This window comes from Pleurodeles waltl, chromosome 2_2 (assembly GCF_031143425.1).
Source record: "Pleurodeles waltl isolate 20211129_DDA chromosome 2_2, aPleWal1.hap1.20221129, whole genome shotgun sequence".
NCBI lineage: Eukaryota > Metazoa > Chordata > Amphibia > Caudata > Salamandridae > Pleurodeles > Pleurodeles waltl.
In genome coordinates, this window is record NC_090439.1 from 1,024,841,712 (window position 1) to 1,024,863,148 (window position 21,437).

At 45.4% G+C, this 21,437-nt stretch overlaps 1 protein-coding gene across 2 annotated transcripts in view; it reads right to left on the reverse strand.

The window, feature by feature from the left end:
- Positions 1–1,639: 1,639 nt before the first annotated feature.
- The window catches only part of KCNQ3 (potassium voltage-gated channel subfamily Q member 3), a 660,337-nt gene continuing 640,539 nt past the window's right edge, over positions 1,640–21,437 (reverse strand). The window contains exon 14 of one of the 2 annotated variants that reach the window (XM_069220769.1): positions 1,640–3,438. In XM_069220769.1, the coding sequence (XP_069076870.1) occupies positions 2,722–3,438 (717 nt within the window). In that variant the 3' untranslated portion in view covers positions 1,640–2,721. The remainder of the gene's footprint in view (positions 3,439–21,437) is intronic. The other variant, XM_069220768.1, reaches the window with a different exon arrangement.

Below are 21,437 nucleotides of genomic sequence, written 5' to 3' on the forward strand. Positions count from 1 at the left end.
ATAAAAGGACTGGTGCAGGAGTTCCCTAACAATATTGTGGCACCCTGCATAAAGGAATAAAAAAATATGGTGTGGAGAAGGGTAGGATATTGTGGAGAAAGAGAAGGGTTCCACTCTTAGAAAAGCATGACACGCTTTAAAGGAATGTTGCATGGTAATGTGAAGCATAAGAAGTAAAATGAATAGGAACGGATATGTGTTTGTATGTGAAGCACAGAATTGTAGAATAATATTGGTGTAGGGTAAAAGGACAAGTGACAATTGCACTGTCAGGCCAGACCTAAACACCCATATAAGTTAATGACTGTGCTGCTCCCATCCGTGCTGCTACCAGAGGAAGACACCATAAATTATCTAGCTATCCGAGACACTTTATTAGCATTACAATTTCATGTGTGCGCGTCTGAAAGTTCCAGCCCTGGCAGCTGAATAAATAAAGAAAATGATCACAGCTGTGTGGAGGGCAAGCACTTTTTTGTGGACGCACACAACATCTTCCCAATCTAAACATGTACTCCCTTTTTCCCAACAAGTTGGTGGAGCCAAAGGCCCTCTCTGGTGATTCTCACCTAATTGTCTGGAGACAGCTGCACCATCAAGCCAGACCATAACAAGTATTTGCAATGCAACGGGTCTCGCATTTCTCCAAGTTAGAGCTATTAGCAGTTGTAAACTCCCAACCGGACTTTTCTTGCCTCCTTAAATGGAAAAAACACGAGCACGATCGCGCTGCTAAAAAATGGAAATAAAAATGGTCTCAGGGTCGATGTCATGCAAAGCACTCGACTTCTGCCAAGCGAGATCGTGCTGTGAAAAAAGAGAAAAAGTAGTCCACAAACCGGACGGAAAACAGCGAGTGTCATATGTTTTCAGTACTTGGTCGCTGCGCTCAAGGAGGGCTAACCACCAGAAAAGGCATGGCGTATGCATGCCTTCCACTAATGAAAGCTAGCAGATTTTAAAAGGCAAGCCCACGAACCAATGAAAGACACTGATGTGACATGGGCGGGACTCCGAGCCCTTTTCTAACTACTACAGCGTCTCGCAAGCTATACACATGCGCTAGTGCATGCTATTGCAGGCTCTACCCTAAAAAGGGAATGAGCAGCGACTGAGACGAGGCTAGTTTAAAAAGAAAAAAAGAGTACAAAGGAACAGAGGTCAAAATTGATGTAAAGTACAAGGTCAAGCTAAGAGGCCATGGTTAAGCTGTGTGGTGTCGAGGTAGAGGTACATTCTTGTAAATGAATCCAAATAAAGGTAGATCAATAACCGGCAATGTATTTTACTTCATGTGTCGTATGTGTATGCCACAGTGCCCTTGCCAATGTCTCAAAAGCCCAATAATCTAGGTTTGAACGTTGTGTGCTTTTGTAGGGTCCTTATTAAGCAGTAGAAATATTCTGCAAGAAGTCGTGCATGGAGTATATCATTCTACAGTGCATGAAATTGCAAGGGCTTTCTTATTACGTTCAATTACAAAGATGATGAATATTTTTTCTGCAGTTATTTTCAATGCACATTCTTCCACAAATAAAACTTTGATGCTAAAATGGTAGCTAAATACATGTTTGATTTTACACCACCATCGTTGTGGGTGAAAGTCAATGCAAAATCCGTAGTCCCCACAATTATATTTGTAGACTTTTATTCTTTAAAACTAGAGGCCAATCTGTGATTTTTCAAAATTTTAATAGTGGATATTTCGTCAACTTTGTGTGATTTATAGGTGCATTCAATGAAGTGGGAGGGATAGTGGTATGCATATTTTGCACACGTTTAGTCATCATCCTGTGTACGCTGTCGGATTAGTATTAATTTATGCATGCAGAAAAACTATGAAGGTAGCCCTTCAGTGACAACACCACACAAACTGTGGCAGTAATTTTCATAAGAGAGCATATCCTAAAATGTTTGATCTACTGCCTCATGCATACCTCTTTTTGGTAAAAAAAAAAAAAACATCTGTAATGTTGCTGATTCCATGACAATGCTAGAAATGTGTGGTTACGAAAGTTTTAAACACATTTTAGTTGGTCCTGTTTCACGCTACCTGCCACTAAAACGATTAACAGTGTTTTTATTCTAGGTAGCCAAAAACATAAAAAATAAAGTATATTATAGGCAACCTGAGTGTTCCTAAAGTCAACACCACACCATTTTAGAAAAGCTTTAATTCTTAGAGTGTATAATCTGACGTGACACATCATAAAAGACACCATCTCCTTTAGATCAATACGTCTCAACCACATTTTTGCAGGGATTGAAACAATTATTGTTTTTTTGGCTAGTTCGGCTGGAAAAAGCTGCACTTATAATGATAGACAGGCAAAGGAGACATTAAAAAAAGGCATTTACAGGGAAAAGCTTTCATAGAACTAGTTTCACGTTGCTGGTCTGTTAACAAAATGAGCACAAACCATCAAGTTGCCTTCTGCATAGATCCAGTCGTTGTAATCGGGATGCCAGGTAGATATGACTCAACAGTAAAGAAGAAGAAAATATCTGACGCAGTTATATAGTGTAAGTTCATGCAAACCATGCGGAAAAGAAGCTGCTTAGATTCATTGGTATGAAAGAAGGTGTGTTCGCACATTTTCATGAACTGCTAATGCTAGTGGGCATGCATTTTATGTGCCTTCAGTGACTGAATGTGTGAGCTTTGGACATGTGTGCATTGAAATATACAAAGTTATTGGACAACAGAAAAGCCCGCCTGGCCTAAAGTGGCTTCGAAGGGGTCCATACTGACTCAGAAATGCCATCTCCTGTTGAAGACAGAGGCATCGGTCCACTCGGTGTGAATGGGTCAGTGTCTGTGTCTGTTTCCCCTTCTGCCAGATAGCGCTTCTCCCTCATCCAGCTTGATCCTGCACTTGGTCCAAAAGCAAAGTCATCCCTTTCCTGGGAGATGCTGAATCCACTGAGTGAGCGTTCCAGTTCTTCATGGTTGACGGATAAAAGGGATAGTGGCGTGTCACTGTCTCGTGTGAAGCTCCGTCTCTGAGTGGGGGAAATCCTTTCTGCGTATGAGCTGGCAACGTCAACCTGGGATTGGAAATTGACTCGGGTGTCAATTAGTGTCAGGATAGGCAAAACTGTTGGCCTTTCGGGGTATGATGCTGAAGAGGGTGGAGCCATCTTCCCACAACTTTGCCCTCCAAAGTAGCTTACTGGGTCCTCCGCAAACACACCATATGGTGTCACTGTGTTAACTGGAACCTGGTGCAAATTACATGGAGTCGAATGGGTGCAAGATTCAGAGTAGTTATAAATGACCCTTTCAAACTCCGAATACTTGCTGTCCCCTTCGTTCTCTTCCTTTATGGAGCCTGTGCCTTTGGAAGGGTAATATGTTGTCACCTCCACCTGCAGCTGATCCATGTGCTGCATGTGCATATCCACTAGGAAATCAAGTTTCTTGTCCATGTCGTTAACCTGGAAGAGACAACAGAGTACCGTAAATGTTCAGAATAATCTTTCAAGTATCCACCTAGATTAAGTACCCACCTAAATAGCCATTCCCCTATTGACACCAGCAATAAACTGGACATAAGCAGGAGGCTTTCAATCTTGTGCAATCCCATCGCCCATACCAAGCAAGTTTAGAAAATACATTTAAATATGTGCATTTGCTTGTCTAGCCAGTGTACGCTGTCACAACTGTATAAACGTCACCACAGGATAATTACTGCATTATGACCGTAAATAAAAGCAACAAAAAAAATATTGGACCAATGTATTGTATTGTATTTCTTCAGAAATCCTCCCCCACCAACACCTTTTGTGTAATTATGGACAATATCGCCTTGCGGTTTGTGGCTTACCAGTGCTGAGTTCTTCAAAAAACAGTAAAAGAACTATGAGATAAGCCTTTAGGAAAATTGCTCAACTTTTGCCAAATTTTGAGAACGCCATAAAAAATTTGTGGAATCTGTTGAGTTCTCTTCAAGAGATTTTGAGTAACTTTTGCCCATGGAAGGATGACTGGCAAGGAAATATCTTTCTTAAAAGATAGAGGGCCTCATTGTGAGGCTGGCGGGCGGCGGTAGCCGCCCGCCTGGCGGGAACCGCCAAATGGCCGCTCCGCGGTCGAAAGACCGCGGAGGCCATTCTGGTTTTCCCGCTGGGCTGGCGGGCGACCGCCAGAAGGCCGCCCGCCAGCCCAGCGGGAAACCCCTTCCCACGAGGAAGCCGGCTCCGAATGGAGCCGGCGGAGTGGGAAGGTGCGACGGGTGCAGTTGCACCCGTCGCTGATTTCAGTGTCTGCACAGCAGACACTGAAATCCTTTGTGGGGCCCTCTTACGGGGGCCCCTGCAGTGCCCATGCCATTGGCATGGGCACTGCAGGGGCCCCCAGGGGCCCCACGACACCCCATACCGCCATCCTGTTCCTGGCGGGCGAACCGCCAGGAACAGGATGGCGGTATGGGGTGTCGGAATCCCCATGGCGGCGCAGCAAGCTGCGCCGCCATGGAGGATTCGGTCGGGCAGCGGAAAACCGGCGGGAGACCGCCGGTTTTCCTCTTCTGACCGCGGCCAAACCGCTGCGGTCAGAATGCCCTGCGGGGCACCGCCAGCCTGTTGGCGGTGGTCCCGCATCCCCGGCCCCGGCGGTCCTTGACCGCCGGGGTCGGAATGAGCCCCAGAGTCTGCTTGAAACAATGTTCGTTCAGAATCTGATAACGCTTTTTTTTACACAAGGTATATCTTCATGTAAAAATTTCACTTAGGACAACGGCAAACCGCATTTCATCCAATTTCAAAATAATTTTCCAAAAACATATCATGTAGATTTGTGTGATCTCACACACCCTTATAAATTATGTGGCACTGTGTGCGCTGAATTGTGCATTTTCCATTATAAAGCTCACCCCTTAGAGTATGTATTTCTTTCCTTCATATCACGCAGTGCATATTCCTCAACACCCGTTTGAACGACGGGTAAGAAAAAACTCTAGTTACAGCCATTCATTAACATGGATGGCAGAATAAATCTCGTATGCTGTTGTTTATATTGGCACATACCTGCACATTGCATTTCTATTCCCTGTTATACAAACAGGTATAAAGAGTGAATGTAAGATGGAATAACGAATGCTGGAACCACGCATACCTCAACAACGCAGTCAAAACAACAACTGCGCCGTTACCACAAATGCCTTTACCACAAATGCCTTTACCACGCATGCCTTTACAATGATTTTTCGTTGTAAAAGCATCCCTAGTAAAGGCATGTGTGGGAACAGCATGCGTGGTTCTAGCATGCGACCGTCACCTGCCCTAAGGCCCAGAAGTACCCCACCCCTATTACTAAAACTACCTCGGCCCCCTGCCCCTAAAACAAAACTACCCCAGATACCTCCCACCCACCTTGAGCCGTAAACCCTTCCCCTAACCTCCCCAACTGCCCTATAAACAACCGACCCCCCATCGACCCCTAAAAGCGAAAACTACTCCGATCCCCCACCCCACCCCACCCCCATAAAGCAAAGTACCCCAATCTGCCCACCCTAGCTCTAAAAACAAAAGTACCCCAATCCCCCACCCCCAAAAACCAAACTACCCGACCCCTCCACCCCGTACCTAAAACCCTAACGACCCGACCACCCACCCCACCCCAAAAACAGAACTACCCCAACTCCCACACAACCAAACTACCCCGGCCACCTCACCCCAGAAACCAAACTACCTCGATCCACCCCCCAAAAACCAAGCTACCTCGATCCCTCACCCCCAAACTACCCCGATCCCTCCCAAAACCAAACTAACACATCCCCCACCCTCAAAAACCAAACTACCCCATCCTCCACCCCCAAAAACAAACTACCCCGATCCCCCAACCTGAAAAACCAAACTACCCCACCCTCTTCCCCCAAAACAAAAGTACTCTGACTCCCATTCCCCAAAAACCAATCTACCATGATCCCCCACCCTCAAAAAACAAACAACCCCAATCCCCCACCCTCAAAAAACAAACTACCCTGCTCTCTACCCCAAAAACAAAAGTACCCTGACCCCAATCCCCAAAACAAAACTACCTTGACCCCCCCACCATGCCCCTAAAAACAGAAGTTCTTAATCCCCCACCCCCTAAAAACAGAACTTCCTCGATCCCCCCACCGCCCCTAAAAACCAGAACTACCCCGATACCCCACCCTAAAAAACAAACTACTCCACCTCCCAAGCCCTTTATCCACCCCTCACCCCTAAAAACTACCCCCCAACCCTGCCCCAGCCCCATGTACCCGACCAGGTCCTCTCCCAACACACTCTCCCTTTTCCTCTGCCTTAACTACGCATGTGCGGTGTTCAGCACGTGCGTGGTTAAGGAAGAGAAAAAGAGAGTCGTTGTTAACGCAAGCATGGTTCCTGACGTTTCACATAAAGAATTGGTGACATGCTTCTTAGATCAGTATGGCTATTTTTATATCACATACCCCTAATTAACCTGCTACTGTCTTGACTATTTGAATTGATTGTTAATTGTCATATACAAGTCAGAAAGTATGATGACTCTGGTGATCTATAAATAAGGTTACGACAGAAAGGGTTACTATGGTGTAAATGTTGGCTCATCAAAATACCTTCACTCATGCTTTTGCAATCCATGACATTAAAGGCTGAATTCTTGTTGGAAACGTAAGTCCCTCAGAAAATCTGAGGGATGGACAAGGATTGGAACCACAGAAAGTAATCAGGGTTTTCGGTTCACAAAGCTGTCTTCATCACAGACACCAGAAAAAAAACGGGAAGTGCCTGTAGCATCAAAGGCCAAGCTAATGTTATGAACTGCTAGCCTCAACTCACACTAATGGATGTCTATGATTCTGATGTACTTATACCATTTTTGTGTGATACTTTAAACCTCATTTCAGTGAACTAGATAATGTTCATGTTGGTAAAAAATTAGCAGATGAGGCATCAGATAACAGATTATGTCACAAGTCTCTGGTAGTACATAATACAGCAGCCAGGTGACTTTTCTGCCACTCATTATGGTAACTTCTGTCAGTTATCTTTGTAGGAACGTACCCTCTTTTTGGCAAGGTTACCTCACTTTTTGCCTGCTGTCAGTGTGTTTTGACTGTCTTCACTGGGATCCTGGTAACCAGGACCCCAGTGAGTGTGCTCTCTCCCTCTTAATTTGGTTCCTTAGTACTTTGCACACCCCACAATTAGCATATTGGTGCCCCTATATAAGTACCTAGTATATGGTACTTGGGTACCCTGGGCTTTGGGGCACCAGGGGTTCCCCATGGCCCGCAGCATGTATTGTGCCACCCATTGAAGCCCATGTAAAATGCACCCTGCATAAAATGGTGCATGCACCCTTTCACTAAAGGTCACTGCACCAGGTCACTGAAAGTCACCCCTATGGTAGGCCCACCTAGCCCAGAGAGCAGAGTGCAAGTGCATGTGAGTGAGGGGATCCCTGCATAAGCAGAGGTGCCCCTATGAACTCCAGCTCAGTTACACTGGACTTTGTAAGTGCAGGGAAGCCATTGTACCCATGTCCTGCACACAGATTACCTGTGTCAAACTACATAATGGTAACTACGAACCTAGACAAGTTTGGTATCAAACATGTAGGCAGTATTGGTCGTATGATTCCATGCACTATGGGGGCTCCTTAGAGGACCCCCAGCATTGCTCCTCCCAGTCTTCTGGGGCATTTCGCGCATCCTATGCGCTGCTGCCACCCCTCAGACAGATATCTGCCCTCCTGCTGCTTGACCAGCTCCGGCAGAGGAAGGCAGAACAAAGGATTTCCTGTGGAAGAGGGAGGTAACACCATCTCCCTTTGGAAATAGGTTTTACATGGCTAGGGAGGAGTAGCCTTCCCAAGCCACCCGTATGCTTAGAAGGGCACATTTGGTGCCCTCCTTGCATAAACCGGTTTGCACCAGTCCAGGGACCCCTGATCCCTGCTCTGGCGTAGCTGGACAAAGGAAAGGGGGGCGACCACTTAATTGTCCATCATTATTCCAGGGGTGGTGCCCAGAGCTCCTCCAGGTGGCCACTTGATTTTGCCATCTTGAATCCCAGGCAGGAAGAGGCCCTTGGGAGCATCTGAGTGGCCAGGTCAGGTAGGTGACATCACAGCCCCCTCCTGATAGATGGTCACCCTGCTAGGTGACTAAGCCACCTTTCTAGCCAATTTAGGGTCTCCTTCTTGGATGGATCCTCAGATTCAATGTGCAAGATTACAACAGGACTCCTCTGCATCGTTTACTTCATCTTCTGCCCACTGAGGTCTGCAGCCAGACCCTTCCAGGAACCGACACTCTGCAACTACATAGACAACTTCGCTCTGCAACATTGGTTCTCCAGCTCCTTCCAGCAACTGAAACATTCCCCCGGCTGTGCATCCTCTGAGGGAAGTGAGTCTTCAGCCTGCACAAGAAGTAAGAAGGAATATCTCTTGGAGTGAAGGAGTCACTCCCCTGAATTCGCAGGCACCAACTGTAATGACATTAGCAAAACAAAATGATGACTGGCAGCATGGATCTTTTCTTCTCTAGAGCTCTAGAGCTGCGTGGATCCTGCATCAAGGGTTTGTGGTCTGGAGTGGTCCCCTTTGGTCCTCTCTACCAGCTGTCCAACTTGAGAGACGGTAAGCCCTTGCCTCTCCTTGCAGGAAAGTACTCCTGTGCACCATAAATCTTGCAGCTACAAAGGCTTGTTTGTTCCTTCTCCAAGGAATCTTCAAGCTCTATATGGTCCCGGCCCCTAGCAATCCTTCCTGCAAAGCAAAGTCTCCTGCCTGCTGCTTCAGCGATGTGGGACTCCTCTTCAGGTGAGCTGAGTGGGCCTCACTGCAACTCCTGTGCCTGCTGCCAGTGGGTTGCCTATGGGGGCTGCCTCCTTTTCTTGTTACTCTCCCAGCTGACCTTGCTGGTCCTCTTCAGCCTTGCAAACCTTCTTCTCCATCTCTCATTTGCCAAGGCTTGTTGGTGGTTTTCCTGCACCAATAACTGACTGCATCTTGACCGCCGACGTGGGACATCACTTGCATCACTTCTGGGACTCCTCTTCAGCTTCTGTGCTGCACTGCTGACCTTCTTCGTCCACTGTTGACCTGGTCCTCCATTCACAGAAGGGTAGGTAGTGGCTCCTGCCACATCTGGACACGCCAACTCGAACTGGACTTGGTCCCCTTCCTTTGCAGGTCCTCTTCTGCCAGGATCCACCTCTGGGTTCTTCCAGTCTTGGTTGGGTCTTGAACAATCCATTTCCAAAGTCTTACTGTTGGTTTTGGGGAAAACCGGGTACTTGCCTCCTCTCTCCTGGTCGCTGGGGGTCACTCTGGTACTAACCTCTTGGGGTTCCTAGTTCCTCCAGCTCCCTTCTACTGATTTGCTATTGCTTTTACCAACACTTATAGCTTTCTATGCAATTTACTGATTGCTAATGTGTATATACTAGTGTGTTTACTTACCTCCAGTTGGGGAATTGCCTATTCAGTATTCTAGAATTTGTGTTACTATAATAAAGTATCTTTATTTTTGCAAGTCTTGGCTGCTCATCCACAGCTACCTCTGGAGAGCCCTGGCATCCTAGACACGGCCTACACTTCGCTATTGGGTGATTCCTGGACCTGGTATAAGGTGATACCACCATAGGTGCTCACCACAGACCAGAACAGCTTCCTACAATCTTTATTATTGCAAGAATGACATGTGAAACAGCTACAAAGATAGACAAATCCTCATAAAAGAGTGTGCTGCAACAGTGCAATAGTCCCAGTAAAGAATGGATTCCAGAGGGCAGTTTTGAAATTGTAGCACATAAGAGAAGGTCTTCTATGAGATCCTTTGTCCCAAGAAACATGTCCCGTACATATACTTTAGATCCATCTATATAGTATTTAAAGTATGTGTTTTGTCCAACCATGGATAATCCTTTCTTAGATTTATTAGACTTCAGTCCAAGCCAGCTGAAGTCTCTGATATGACAACTCTGTCATGCCACTAACATACTTTCAATTTATAAAACAATAGGATAAATTCACAAAGGGGCTTATTAGGTGAATTAGAGTTGGCCATTTGCATTCATAAATTGTGTACACACCTAACCGAATTAATGTGCGTAAATGCTTGGAAATCTTCCCCAGAGATTTTTTTTTTATAAAGAAGTGACTTACTTCAGAAATAAATAGTGATTTGTCCATGTATATCTTCTTCACTATCTACAGAGCTAAAACTCATTTATGCCTGATAAAAACACAGCTAAGAATATGTATACCTTCTTCTGTATACGCACACGTAGAGGAGAGGTAGTTGCAAGGGAGATAGCAATTATTCTGCACTCACCCTTTATATTGTTAAGGTCATGCAATGCAAACTTTATGGATAGTCAAGATTTTTCTTTTTCTTTTCTATTGATAAAGCTAATAACAAAGGACTTTAGCATTTGCACCATCAAGGTCCATTCCTCTAGTCCAAATAAACTTGAACCGAGTCATGCATGTATTTAGTAAAAAAAGGTTTTGAAGCTGGCTACAGTTTGTACAGTGTCAGAATATTTGTCACAGATCATCAGTTAAGAGGGTACTGTAGATACCGTGCTTATTCTGGATTCCCTTGATCTACCTTAAGGTTTAGGAAACACTCACTTGGTCTACCTAACCCGTAGTCTCAATTGCATAGCTTTGCATAGTTTTCTATCAAGGTCCTGGTTGGAGGCACCAAATAATAGCTGCACTCCATATGTCAACATGCCTCCCCTTCGAAAATAAATCCATTGACATGTAGCAAATGTGGTCCTTTCATGATAATGATCATGAACATAATACGTCCTATGTGAACATTGATTGACACTACCTTTGGTGCCCCTTTTATTATGTTAGACAGATGACTTGGCATATTTTTAGTATGAAACAGCTGTGATCGGTTAGTCAGCTAAGAAATCACATTGGGATTGGTGAGACGTCACCACAAAGTTACACTAGCATTGGTTGGTTACTGTCAAAGTTGCACTGTTATTGGTTCATCATTGGTATAACTGCACTGAGATTGGCTGTGGACCACTAGCTTGTCTTGTGTGGTTTTAAGATTCTTTTAGTGAAAATAATGGATGCTGTGTTGAAAAAGAGTAAAGTTCTTTGAGTATCTGCTACAGAGAGAAATAAATTAAATGCAGAGGTCATGTCCGCTTATAAAATGATGATGAACTTTGGGTTTTATATCTGTACCTGGATTTCTGAATGGCATAAATATACCTCTTCTGACAAGGATTAGCAATTTCCCTTAAGGTTAGAAACCTAGATTTTCTGAGACCAACTATGAATGACAGAAAGCTGTGACCTAGACTGACCAATGCCAATTTGAGACATTAGTAAATGGGATCATAGGGCTACGGAACAGGAAAGAAAGTAAATGAAAAGCAGCAGGTGAAGGATTAATTTAAGCAATGGTTGGAGAGCAAATAACATGGATAAGAGAAATGGTGGAGGGAGAATAAAATGGAGGCAATGAGAGTTTTTCCTGCTATAATCAAAGAGCTGGAAAATAGAAAGAAAACAGATGAGGAAGAAAAAGAGAAGCAGGGTCAAGAATGGCATTTAGTTGAGGAGGATAATTTTTTTAATGATCTTTTGAATTCCAGATCTCCTCCAAGTGCCCATCTAAGGATTAGCAGAGATACTGCTGTTGTCTCCTCAGCTTCAAGTGACATATCTGCTGCTACTATTACAACTGACTCTACAAAAGAGTGGTATATTAATGTAGGGCTTCTGAATTTGAAACATTTTGCAAGGAATAATTGACACAGATAGGCTATTGTCATACAATGTGGGTGAAATGAGATACCTGGTCAAAGAAGTAGCCAGATGAGCAAACAAAGCACATGATAAGTTTGAAGAACTAAATGATAAGTATGAGGTTGACATTAGTAGAATGAGAAATGTGTAGAGAAATTTTACAATGGATTTGACTAAAGATAAATTAAAAGAATTTGGTTCAATAACCTTATGAGCTCACATTAAGGATTTAGCGGAAAAGGCAAAGAATTGAAGGGATGTAAAGAAATACAGAAAATGGTGGAAGAAATGGATTACTAAAAAACAGAAAATATCAGTAGCGAGGAAGAAAGTGAGGGGGGTCTACTAGTGGTAGATTTGCAGTCTCAGAGTTTCCCCTGAGAGAAGTACATGGAGGGTATTATGTGCATACACCTTGGATGAAGGGTGATATTTATGCTTTTATGACACATGTTCCAACATTGTGAGAGGAAAGAAAGAAGTAGAACAAGGAGGTTCATAGATGACAATGATTTTGCAAATGCTTTGGACTGATTTGAACACATTGTTTGAGATTGTTGTTCTCAGTGATTTGTGGCGCAAGTGCAACATTGTTGTTGCTTGGACAACTGAGGAACCAGCTAGGGTTGCACCTAATAATGCTCTTTCAGAGGTGGTTGCTGACAAGTACAGGGAAGTAATAGAACATTTGAAAAAGAAAGTAACAGAAAAAGAAACTGGTCAAAGATTTTGAGATCTACACAAGAGTTGAAAACAGCAATGCATGCTTATTTTGAGACTCTCATGCATGTTTGTAATAAACACTGTGAAGCTGAACATCCCAAGATAGATTGTGCCAGTGTTTTTGTTTTTGCCATCATTATGGGTTTGTGTCCAGAGCTCAGTTCACATATACAACATGGTATGATGTGTTGGCAAGTTAAGGATGTAGATGAGATCTTAGGGTGTGTAAAATACAGTTGTTATTGGTTTAATGCAAAGCAGAAACAAATCACATGAAGTTGATTTTTGTCCAGATGAAGAAGTTTCAGATACATGGTAGAAATCATTTGATAGGTTCCAATTTGGGTTTTGCGTTGCCTGACAATGCTGGAATAAATGTGATTTCTTCATTGCAATCTGTGAGAACAGGAAATGAGATGGTGTTGATGCAACATCATGGAAGAGGAGTTGTGAATAATTCTGGAATGAATGCAAACATTGGCATGTTAAAGAAGAGCACTGCTTGTCATTTCTGTGATGAAATTGCCCATTGGAAGTGGGAATTTAGACAAAATGTAGACAAAATCCACATCAAAACCAGAATGACTTTGTTACTCCGGTGCAGCATGTTGGAAATTGGGTTACTGGTTGAGGGGATAAAACTCTACTCAAGTAGCAGCCACAATTTCTGTTGGGGTGAAGTCACAAGCAAACTCCAAATAAACATGTGCTCAACCGACTGGTCATGCTTAACTAAGAGGCAATGTGCAAAGTATTTATTCAGCATTCCAAATGGAAATAAACACAATGCAAGAACACTTCCACACCAATTTAGAAAAACAGAATACAATATAATACAATTTTTGATGCCAAATCTACAAAAATCCAATCAGTAGAACCAGAGGTATGCAATTTTAAAGATTTCAGGTAAGCAAAGTGCCTAAAAGCACAAAGTCAATTGCGATTATAAGGTCATGCAAGTCAGGTGAAAGTCACAAGTTCAGGCTGACCCCAGATCTCATGTTGCTAGGCGTCATGGATGGTCACAGTTGCACAAAGAGGCGAGTACATAGGAACTATGAGTTGGTAGGTAGCAAGCTCTTGCCGTGAACTGGCCCGTTCATGCTCGCAAGGAGCAACACATCTTCAGGAGACCTCTGCTGAGGACACACCAAGCACCCAGGACCACCACTTGGGGGTCAGGAACTCACTCCAGCAGAGGGCTGCAACACTTGGGGCTCAGGAACTCACTTCAGTACAGCCCAGTAGGCCTTAGGGAGGTCTAGTTGCAGGTCCAGACAACAGTTCAGCTGAGCAGCGGCAAGGAGCCTCTGCAGCTTATTATGTCCCTGTAGCTCAGAGCAAGAGATCAGCTGGTTGACCCTTGGAGTCACTCCAGCTCTTCATGAAGGGTGAAGGTCCAGTCTTCCTTGTCAGCAGGCAGGACAGCAGGCAGCAGAGTGGCATTTAATTTACTAGCCGTGGGTACAAGTAGTACCACTTTACTCAGGACTTACAAGTAAATTAAATGTGCCTATTTGGTGTAAGTCAATTTTACCATGTTTAAGGTAGAGAGAACAAGCATTTTAGCACTGGTTAGCAGTGGTAAAGTGCACAGAGTCCTAAAAGAAAACAAAAAACGGGTTCAGAAAAGAGGGGAATGAAGGCAAGAGGTTTTGGAATGACCCTGCAGTTACAGCCAAGTCCAACACTGGTTAAATATAAATCAGGTGCAGACACAGTCATTAGCCCTAGCCCGACCAGCTCCTGGCAGAATATTCAAGATCAAGGGCAGTTTCACTTTAAAGAGCCTATAGCTCCAGTGGTAAAGCAAACTATGAGACACAAAATGCGTTATTGAGGGTACCAATAGAATCCATTAATTTTGAACAAGGGTTTTCTCTGTTTTCTCCAGAAAATAATCCCCAATGACGATGCCTGAGGGGGAGGTGGATTGTGTCCTAGGAGCAGTCCTGAAGGTAGATGAAAAAGGCTTATATATTGACAATGAAGTCAATAGCCACCCCCTTTTTTCTTCATAGGTACGGGGGCTAGTCACTTTACAGTTCGTTCTGTAGAGGTTCTCCACCTACCCCTCTCAGTAAAAAAAGTCCAAATTTCAGATGTTATTAATAAGCACATTGGTAACCAAGTCACAGCTGATAACCCTGAGGTGCAAAATCTTCTAGTATTAGCGGGAAACAAAATGCAATATTTCCTAGAAATAAACACTACAAGTTTTCACAAGAGGCAAAAGAAGGAATGAAGTCCGTAACTGAGAAACTTATTAGACAGGAATCCTCCTGAAGTGCTTGGTAGTCTTTGCAACTCTCCTGTGATAGACATTAAGAAACCAAGTGGTAAATGGAGAACTGTGTGGTATTTGTGAAAAATAAATAAAATAGTGATTACATGATGTCCAGTGGTACCGAATCCCGCAGTAGTTTTGTTCCAGATCCCGACAGATTCAGAATGGTATACAGTCACTGACTTATGCCAAACATTCTTCTCCATTCCTCTCCATGAAGACAGCCAGTATCCATATGCAGTCTAATTCTAAAATAAGGTTGTTGTGTGGTGTTGAATTCAACAGGGATATACTGAAAGACTTTCAATTTTCAGTCAAATCCTAAAGAAAGATTTGTAAAATTTGCAGTTGCCTTGTAACTCAGTATTTCTGCAGTGTACAGATGAGCTATTCGTGGCATCTAAGTCAAAAGAAGACTGTAAACTTAACACAACTGCAATGTTGAACCATTTAGCTGACAGCGGTTACAAGGCTTCTCTTATAAAGATGCACTTATGCAGCCAACATGGCGGTCACAACCTAATGAGGCTCTGACACAACACCCAATTATCCGGTCAAATCCTTGTTTCACGTGGGCAATCCGCAACCAAAACACTGCTCATTGTTCCCCCCACAACCTCCAGATTGTGGGAAGCTGTTCTGCTCTCCAATGCGATACTGCGGCTGCCACAGGTGAAATAAGACCCTGCTACCCTGCCCCTGTGACTGTTGGACTTGGAGGCCTGGGCAAACTGAGCTAACACTGAGCTGAGAAGCCTCAAAGGCAAGCAGCAGCATTGGGTAGATGCCTCCCGCACAATGCAGTCTCCCTGTTTGCTAGCTGTTATGGCTAGCTGCCCTGGAGACCAGGAGAGATCATCCTGAAACTCGCACTGATTACATGCAGTAGCGGCATCCTAGTGGTGGCACTAGAATGTGGTAAAGCCTGCTTGGGTTGGCCCAGCCTATAACTGAGGGGCCACTGGCATAGGTGACCTGCTAAAGGACTATAGGCCCTCTTATACTCCTCAACACGCGCTGGATCCTGGGCCTTGTTTCATGCTGTGAACATTGCTGTGGTCGTCGCAGACCGCGGAGGCCAAGCCCGCCCTCCTGCTGCTTATGCCCTACTAAAACATTAAATTGCATGACTCAAATTCTGGGGCTTGACAAGGTACAATACACCCGTATTTTAAATAACAGCCGTAAGGAAATGCCTCCTTGACATGGTTACCCCCTAACTTTTTGCCTTTGCTGATGCTAAGTTATGATTTGAAAGTGTGCTGGGACCCTGCTAACCAGGCCTCAGCACCAGTGTTCTTTCCCTAAACTGTACCTTTGTCTCCACAATTGGCACAACCCTGGCACTCAGGTAAGTCCCTTGTAACTGATATCCCTGGTACCAAGGGCCCTGATGCCAGGGAAGGTCTCTAAGGGCTGCAGCATGTTTTACGCCACCCTGGGGACCGCTCACTCAGCACATACACACTGCCTCTCAGCTTGTGTGTGCTGGTGGGGAGAAAATGACTGGGTCGACATGGCACTCCCCTCAGAGTGCCATGCCAACCTCACACTGCATGTGGCATAGGGAAGTCACCCCTCTAGCAGGCCGTACATCCCGAAGGCGGGGTGCACTATACCACAGGTGAGGGCATATGTGCATGAGCACTATGCCCCTACAGTGTCTAAGCAAAACCTTAGACATTGTAAGTGCAGGGTGGCCATAAGAGTATATGGTCTGGGAGTTCCATAATGGCTACACTGAAAACTGGGAAGTTTGGTATCAAACTTCTCAGCACAATAAATGCACACTGATGCCAGTGTGCAATTTATTGTAACATACACCCAGAGGGCATCTTACCCCCTGAATACCTACCCAACTTCTAGTGTAGGCTGAGCAGCTTCTGCCAGTCTTCCACACACCAGACATGTTGCTGGCCTTTGTCACTCTGTGGTCAGGAACAAAGCCTGTACTGGGTGGAGGTGCTTCTCACCTCCCTCTACAGGAACTGTAACACCTGGTCGGTGAGCCTCAAAGGCTCACCCCCTTTGTTACAGCGCCCCAGGGCATCCCAGCTATTGGAGATGCCCACCTCTCCGGCCACTGCCCTCACTTTTGGCGGCAAGGCTGGAGGAATAATGAGAACAACAAGGAGGAGTCACCCACCAGTCAGGACAGCCCCTAAGGTGTCCTGAGCTGAGGTGACCCCTGCCTTGAGAAATCCTACATCTTGAGTTTGGAGGGTTCCCCCAATAGGTTTAGGGATGTGCCCCTCTCCCCACAGGGAGGAGGCACAAAGAGGGTGTAGCCACCCTCAAGGACAGTAACCATTGGCTACTGCCCTCCCAGACCTAAACACACCCCTAAATTCAGTATTTAGGGGCTCCCCAGATCCCAGGAAATCAGATTCCTGCAACATGAAGAAATAAGAAGGACTGCTGACCTACAAGCCTGCAGAGAAGGAGGAAGACGACAACTGCTTTGGCCCCAGCCCTACCGGCTTGTCTCCAACTTTGAAAACCTGCTCCAGCGACGCATCCGACAGGGACCAGCAACCTCTGAAGCCTCAGAGGACTGCCCTTGACTAAAGGACCAAGAAACTCCTGTGAACAGCGGCTCTGTTCAAAACCAGCTACTTCTTCTGCAACAAAGAAGCAACTTCCAAAGACTTCACGTTTCCAGCCGGAAGCGTGAGACTTCACACTCTGCACCCGACGCCTCCGGCTCGAGATCCAGAGAGCAAACACCACAGGGAGGACTCCCCAGCAACTGCAAGCCTGTGAGTAACCAAAGACGACCCCCCTGAGCCACCACAGTGACACCTGCAGAGAGAATCCAGAGGCTCCCCCTGACCACGACTGCCTGTAACAAGGGACCCGACGCCTGGAACCAACACTGCACCCGCAGCCCCCAGGACCTGAAGGAATCGAACTTCGATGCAGGAGTGACCCCCAGGCAACCCTCTGCCTAGCCCAGGTGGTGGCTGTCCCAAGAAGCCCCTCCTGTCCCTGCCTGCACCGCTAAAGTGAGCCCCGGGTCCCTCCATTGTTTCCTACCTGAAACCTGACGCCTGCTTTGCACACTGCATCCGGCCGCCCCTGTGCCGCTGAGGGTGTGTTTTGTGTGCCTATTTGTGTCCCCCCCAGTGCTCTACAAACCCCCCTGGTCTGCCCCCGAGGACGCAGGTACTTACCTGCTGGCAGACTGGAACCAGAGCACCCCCTGTTCTCCATAGGCACCTATGTGTTTTGGGCACCTCTTTGACCTCCTCACCTGACCGGCCCTGAGCTGCTGGTGTGGTAACTTTGGGGTTGCTTTGAACCCCCAACGGTGGGCTGCCTATGCCCCAGAACTGAGACTTGTAAGTGTTTTACTTACCTCCTAATCTAACCTTTACTTTCCTCCCCCAGGAACTGTTGATTTTTGCACTGTGTCCACTTTGAAAATAGCTTATTGCCATTTTTACAAAGACTGTAAATTATATTGTTTTCATTCAAAGTTCCTAAAGTATCTAAGTGAAGTACCTTACATTTAAAGTGTTTAATGTAAATCTTGAACCTGTGGTTCTTGCAATAAACTAAGAAAATATATTTTTCTATATAAAAACCTATTGGTCTGGAGTAAGTCTTTGAGTGTGTGTTCCTCATTTATTGCCTGTGTGTGTACAACAAATGCTTAACACTACCCTCTGATAAGCCTACTGCTCGATCACACTACCACAAAAAAGAGCATTAGAATTATCTACTTTTGCCACTATCTTACCTCTAAGGGGAACCCTTGGACTCTGAGGACACTATTTCTTACTTTGAAATAGTATATACAGAGCCAACTTCCTACAAGAGCTACCAAAAATCCCCAAGCGGTGCCACTAAAACCTCTAAACAAGCTACTCTGCAAACCATCCCACGTCCCCTGTGGCACATTACACCGAAACCACCTGAGGGGACCGAATTGCAGTGAAACCCACAAAGCAATCTCTTGTCCACCATTAAGGTGACCACAAGCACTGTCCTAATACTGTCCTAATATTCTTTTACTCTGTGTCACACAGATAATTGCGCCTCCTCTCCCTTGAGCTACTATGCCATATGTGGCGGTCCCCTGTGCAGTTGATCATCCAGGACTCCTAATCTGGTGACTCTTCAACCCTCAACCCCGAATCCGCTGTCTGTCCTTTTACCCCCAGAGTGCCAAGATATCTTCTGGACACATGTCAACATGCAAGGGTGCTTGTGCTGCAACCCCAGCAGGAAGGAACAGGCATTCGTAAGCGGGCCTGTGGGTGCGGTGAAGTGAACTTTACACCTAATGCTCCCATCCCTCCTGCATCACTATGGGGTGCTTAAGCTCTGGCAACCGGAGTAGACCTTTGCACTTGACATCTGCCACTAGCAAAGCAACCAGTGGCTTCAACTCCACTGAAATCTCCAACCCCTCGCCACACCCTCATCCCTTCCCCACCATTGGAGATAAAATAGACATAGTCCTGGAAGCCATAGAGAAAATCCTCACTTCCCTGGACCAGTACTTCCTTGAAAAAACAAAATCAACAATGTGGCAACTGATCTCACATTGTTCTATGTAGATCACCGCAAACTGGTCAAAAAGTTGACACTGCAGAACAAACTATTTATTTCAGACCCAATACAAATACACAGAGGCATCAAGGATGCTCACTCTCCTCACTGCTCTTTTCCCTCACAATAGAGCCTCTAGCACTGGCTCTTCATGAGCAGGGCTGTGACTAGGGCATGCCCTTAGGGGATGGCATGCATATGGTCTCACTTTACACAGATGATCAGCTTCTTTACCTCTGTGATGTGCAATCACTCCAGACCATGATTGCTCTGACACTAAATCACTACACCAACCTTTCTGGCCTGGGGTACAATTGGACAAAGTTATGCCTATTCCCTTTCACACCCACACTGCCCAGCCCAGACCTTGTCCTCAATGGAGTCCAAATAGCTTGGCAAGCTATCATGTTTCGCTATTTTAGAATCCAGGTTTATCACTCACTCCTAGACCTTTTTGAAGGCAACCTTGTGCACGCCACCACATCTCTTAAAACCCAGATGTCCTTCTGACAGACACTGCCTCTGTCGGTGGCAGAGCACATAGGCCTCCTCAAGATGGTAGCACGCCCTTGACTTTTATATTACTTCACTAACCTTCCCCTTTATATTTCATCACCCTTGTTTCGCTCCTTTGAGAAGTCAATCAGAGACTTCATTTGGAACAAGTCCTGATGCAGAGTAGCTATTTCAAAACTCTACCTACCTACAGATTGAGGTGGCCTTGCTGGACTGAACTTCGAACAATACTACCTTGCATCACAACTCTAGTGTGTGGCCAAATGGTTGATGGGATTACAATTGTCCAATACTGCTACAACGCTACCTGCCAGGAATGTTTCCAGCATCCTCGACCTGTTCCACTCTTCTTTCAAGGCACCTACACCAGACCCCACTCTCCTGAAAGTAACAAGCCACTGCTTCCATTGAAGCCTCTTTATTACATGATCTCTAACTCTCTATGCTTTGGCACGCCCAGGTGACAAGGTGCTACTTCATTGACAGAGCTAGCTGCTTGGTATGCTATAGGCATGCACACTCTGGGTGACCTCTAGTGAGAGAGGACTCTTTTCTCATTTGAGACTTTGATGGCAGAAGACAGTCTACCCACTGGTTACTTCCACCTTTGTAACTCCTTGATTACAATACTGCTGAACAAATGGGGTGACATGAAAAAAGAACATCAAACTCACCTTACCATGCATTACCTTCATGTGATGGGAACAGGTAGACGATTGATCCACTGCTTCTCCAACTCACTCCGTGCTCACACTGTGCCATCACTTGTATCCCTCCACCGCCACTCGGAGGACCACCTATCTCATTCATGCAAGGATAAGGAATGGCCTGTCTTGCTAGAAAGTCCAACACAAATTCCCTGTAATGCTCACTTCAGACTCATCCAATATTACACTATCCACAGAGCCTACCTCACTCCGTCCAATATTAACCATTATTTAAATCGCACTGATGCTGTCTGCCCTCGTTGCTACTTGACCAATGTGGATTTACCCCACATGTTGTGGGCCTGTCAATCTCTCTGTCAATATTGGCAGAGTCCTATTCCACCTCCCTACATACACAGAGCATCCTCTATTACACACATGGGAGGTGTGTTTCCTAGTTCTCTATCATAGGGACAAAAAACACAAAGCTGCACACATTTTCTAAGACCTCAGTTTTTTGATAGCCAAAGACTCCATTACCAGAAGATGAAATTCGCATGAACCTCCATCCCTAGTGGACTGGACACAATCTCTTATCACATGGGCCAAGGCGAAAAACATTGTCCAACACAGTGAAGACAGTCAAGGACTACTTAAATATCCAACAGCGACCAGCTGGGGTGCCATCCTCACAGACTTTCAGGTGGCCATACAGCCTGCTCCTGAGACAACTGTTCACTCAAAGGGGGAAACAGCAGAGACGGTAGACACTCAAGGATCCATTTAACCACACAATCTCTGTAAGATTTGTGACCTCCCCCTTTGAACGTTATTCCTGTTATAACAGTTGTAATCATATCCTACTCATTTTTTTGATTTCCTATCTAAAAACTGTGCTGATTGCTGTGTGGGAGTAAAGGGGTGGGCTTGGGGGTATTTTGAT